Here is a 3,627-nt window from a genome sequence, read left to right as displayed (position 1 = left end):
ATTCCTTGAAAATTAATTTAATATGGTACAAAATAGCAGACCATCTTGTACCATATTAAAGTATCTTGTACCATATTAAATTGATTTTCAAGGAATTTAATTTTGCGAATCTTGAAAAATCCGCGAAATTTGTTATCCTCAAAAATAACCAGCTATACGGTAGCTAGCATTTACATGTAGTTGGTTGAGTATGTATAAGAAAAAATTATTAAAATGGAGAACTCCTTAATTTTGGCAAAATCAAGACCCTGTACTTTGTGAAAAACTTTACAAAATTAATAAAAATCCAATTTTGATCAGGGCCAGCTCAAACTTTCTACGTAACATACATAAGTACATGTACATGCATCAGAAAAAAATTATAAAAACAAACAATTCTCTCTCAGCAAAATATGGCTCGAAACCCTTATAGCCCTTTGGCCCATTTTTCAAGAAATAAATTTATTGTAAAAAATTATTTTTGATCAGAATCAGTTCAAACTTTATAAGCAACATAAGTACATGTATATGTATCAGAAAAATATAAAAATTGAAAATTTCTTTTTATTTTTGGTCAAATTTGGCCAATAACCTGTACAGATTTTTGAGCAAATAAAAAAATTTGTAAAATAGTTTAAATTTGATCAGAATCAGCTCAAACGTTTATGCAACATATCCACATGAATATGTATCAGAAACAATAAAAATGGAGAATTCTCTCCCTTTCAATTTTGGCAAAGTTTGGCTTGAAGTCAGTGGTCTTTGGCCCAATTATTAAGTAACTTCAAAAATTTGTAAAAAATTTAATTCTGATCGGAATAAGCTCAAACATTTTATGCAGCCAAAATACATGTACATGCATCAGAAAAAATATTAAAAAGAAGAATTCTGACTTAGCAATTTTAGGTGAAAATTGGCTTGAGACCATGCCATGTACTTTTAAAAGTCTATGATTGAAACATACAGTAAATACATTATTAAACATACCTGATTCCTTCTTTCTTCATTCCTTTTTCACTTCCTGGTCCCTGGAGATGCACTGTGCTTCAACTAATCATTAATTTTAGCAAAGCAGTTGGAGCCATCTTGATTAGCTAATATCAAAATGAGCCCCACCCATTCCAGTGACCTTACGCCCACGTTTATCATAAAACAACTTAAAATAAAAAGTAAAAACAAAATCAAGAGTATTTTGATGACAACAACAACAACAACAATAATAATAATAATAATAAAACTCAAAGGCAAGTTAGCGATAAGAAGCTTCAACTAGTTTAGTAGCTATTAGTTTAAATGGTTCTATTCTGTTTAATACATTAATCAGTTCAGTTAGTAATTCAGGTTGTGTACTGATTGTAGACATTAGTGATATCATTAGACCTGTACTCTTCTCTTCCTCTGTCTTGCTACTTCCTTCAGTAGCATTCTTATAACAATCGAACGTGACGAGACCTTCACTAAATAATTCAGGAGCAACTGTCAGTCTATTAGAAGAAACTGATAACAATTTTGATAGTGTACCAAACTGTTTCCTGAAAGCTTCTACTGATAGTTCAGGATCAAATGATGGTTGCTGGACCTGTTGATCTATTGAGTGTATTATTAAAATCAAGTAATAATACAAAATACAATACCTGTAGATACACTAGGACTAGCTTGTGCTCCAGTTTGTACTGCAGTAGTGGCTGATGCTATGATGAATACATACATAAAGTAATATCATGCACACACTCAGTTAGTTACCTGATGAAGGGTGAGGAGTATTTCTTAATGATCTGTGGATGAAGATTGTTACTGGACGCGTAGTCCATCCACTGGATGGACTACACCTTCAATTGGTATAGCATAGTGTAGCATAGCTTCAGTATGAGGGGCAGGTGACCCGTAAACTGAAATGATACAAGTAGGAGGGAGAGGATAATCTTCTTTACCAAAATTGTCAATGTCTTCCTTATATAACTATAATAATACAACAATAAAAGATTAGTTATAATTAATTATCTTACTCTGGAAGGTTTAACATTAGTGTTGTTCTAGTTCTTCTATACTAGAACTAAATAATTATTGTTCTGCTTAGTTCTAGTTCTAAAAACTAGAACTAGAACTAGAACTAATTTTTTTGTAGCTGAAATACTAGAACTAATACTAGAACTAAAATTATTTATTTGAAGTACTAGAACTAATACTAGAACTAAAATTATTTATTTGAAGAACTAGAACTCTATACTAGAACTAAAATTATTAATCCTGAAATACTAGAACTAATACTGGAACTACAATTATTGAACCTCCTTAGAACTAGAACTAATACTAGAATTGAAAATACTGGTTACAAAGTACTACAATAAACAGGTGAACATGTTTTTAGGCAAAACCTAGCTGTTACATTTTTATATAAACTGTACCAGTGACATTTCGATCATTTTATTGGCAGCAGTAAAACTTATTACTTTGTGTATATTGCATTTGATGTACATTTGAAACATAACTCAGCAATATAACAAAAAAGATTTTAGTTAAGAGCTACTACTAGTATTTAAATTACTCCAATTTTTGGCATGACTTGACTGGAACGTAAGTATTGGAGGCTTTAGTTCTAAACTAATACCAGAACAAAAATTGCTATAATTTTAGTTAAAAGAACTATAACTAGAACTAAAATCACAGTATTTGTAGTCAAAAAACTATAACTAGAACTAAAATTGTTGTATTTATTGTCAGAGAACTAGAACTAGAACTAAAATCACTGTATTTTTAGTCAAAAAACTAGAACTAGAACTAAAATTGTTGTATTTATTGTCAGAGAACTAGAACTAGAACTAAAATTATTGTATTTCTTGTCAAAGAACTAGGACTAAAACTAAAATTAATATATTTTTAGTTAAAAACTAGAACTAGAACTAAAATAATAGTATTTTTAGTCAAAAAACTAGAACTAGAACTAAAATACAATTCCATACTAGAACAACACTATTTAACATGTGGTTTGATTTTCCAACCAGTAAATGGGTCATTTTGTGGAGTATGATTAAGAACCAGCTCAATATATTCATTATCATCTTTTATATGAAAGGTTATGTTCTGTCCCATTTTAGACTCCTTGTGGTAATTTTAAACAAACTAAAATTGAGATAATAAAATAATAATAAAGCAGTAAGTATACTAGTGTACCTCAAGGAGTGCATTTAAATTCTTTGCTGCAGTAAACGTCAATAGATCCTCTACTCCATCTTGTTCATAATAAGTTATTCCAGAGTACGTTATTGCTTTCGCCAAACCAGTGGAGGACTCTAAAATTAAGAAAAATAATAAATAATAATAATAACAGTGATAAAATGACTCTCACTTACTTTCTCTGTCATTATCTCCTTCCTCTCCTTGCAGTGTGTGCTGTCCTTTGGTCTCTTGTTTTCCTTCCTCAGTCTCACCTCCTTCTCTCTCTTGTACTCCATCACCATTTTCCTCATCTTCCTTCCCTTCCTCTTTTTCCTCCGTATTTCCTGCTCCTTGTTCTTGTCACTCTCCTCCTTCCTCCTCTTCATGATCTCCTCCTCCATTTTCATTCCCTCCATTATGGCCTTCTCCATTTTCCTCTCCTTCTTCTTCCTCCTCTTCTTCTCCATTAGTCAAGGACCCAACGATACTAAC

At 31.2% G+C, this 3,627-nt stretch overlaps 2 protein-coding genes across 2 annotated transcripts in view; both read right to left on the bottom strand.

Moving 5' to 3' along the window:
* Positions 1-1,192: 1,192 nt before the first annotated feature.
* LOC100632806 (uncharacterized) overlaps positions 1,193-3,627 on the bottom strand; it is a 27,276-nt gene continuing 24,841 nt past the window's right edge. Inside the window, exons 15-17 of the mRNA XM_020001261.1 lie at positions 1,723-1,732; positions 1,614-1,670; positions 1,193-1,566 (exon numbers count right to left, since the gene is read on the bottom strand). Coding sequence (XP_019856820.1) covers positions 1,229-1,566; positions 1,614-1,670; positions 1,723-1,732 — 405 coding nt within the window. The 3' untranslated portion in view covers positions 1,193-1,228. The remainder of the gene's footprint in view (positions 1,567-1,613; positions 1,671-1,722; positions 1,733-3,627) is intronic.
* Positions 3,173-3,621, bottom strand: LOC109585265 (vicilin-like seed storage protein At2g18540). The gene is made up of 2 exons (XM_020001262.1): positions 3,330-3,621; positions 3,173-3,269 (listed from the first exon to the last, which is right to left on the bottom strand). The coding sequence occupies exons 1-2, from the start codon at positions 3,600-3,602 to the stop codon at positions 3,240-3,242; spliced, it is 303 nt and encodes a 100-aa protein (XP_019856821.1). The 5' UTR covers positions 3,603-3,621; the 3' UTR covers positions 3,173-3,239.

The sequence above is a fragment of the Amphimedon queenslandica genome, unplaced genomic scaffold (assembly GCF_000090795.2).
Source record: "Amphimedon queenslandica unplaced genomic scaffold, v1.1 AMPQUscaffold_13095, whole genome shotgun sequence".
NCBI classification, from domain to species: domain Eukaryota; kingdom Metazoa; phylum Porifera; class Demospongiae; order Haplosclerida; family Niphatidae; genus Amphimedon; species Amphimedon queenslandica.
The sequence above is the reverse complement of the archived record's forward strand: the minus strand, read 5'-3'. Positions and strand labels throughout refer to the sequence as shown.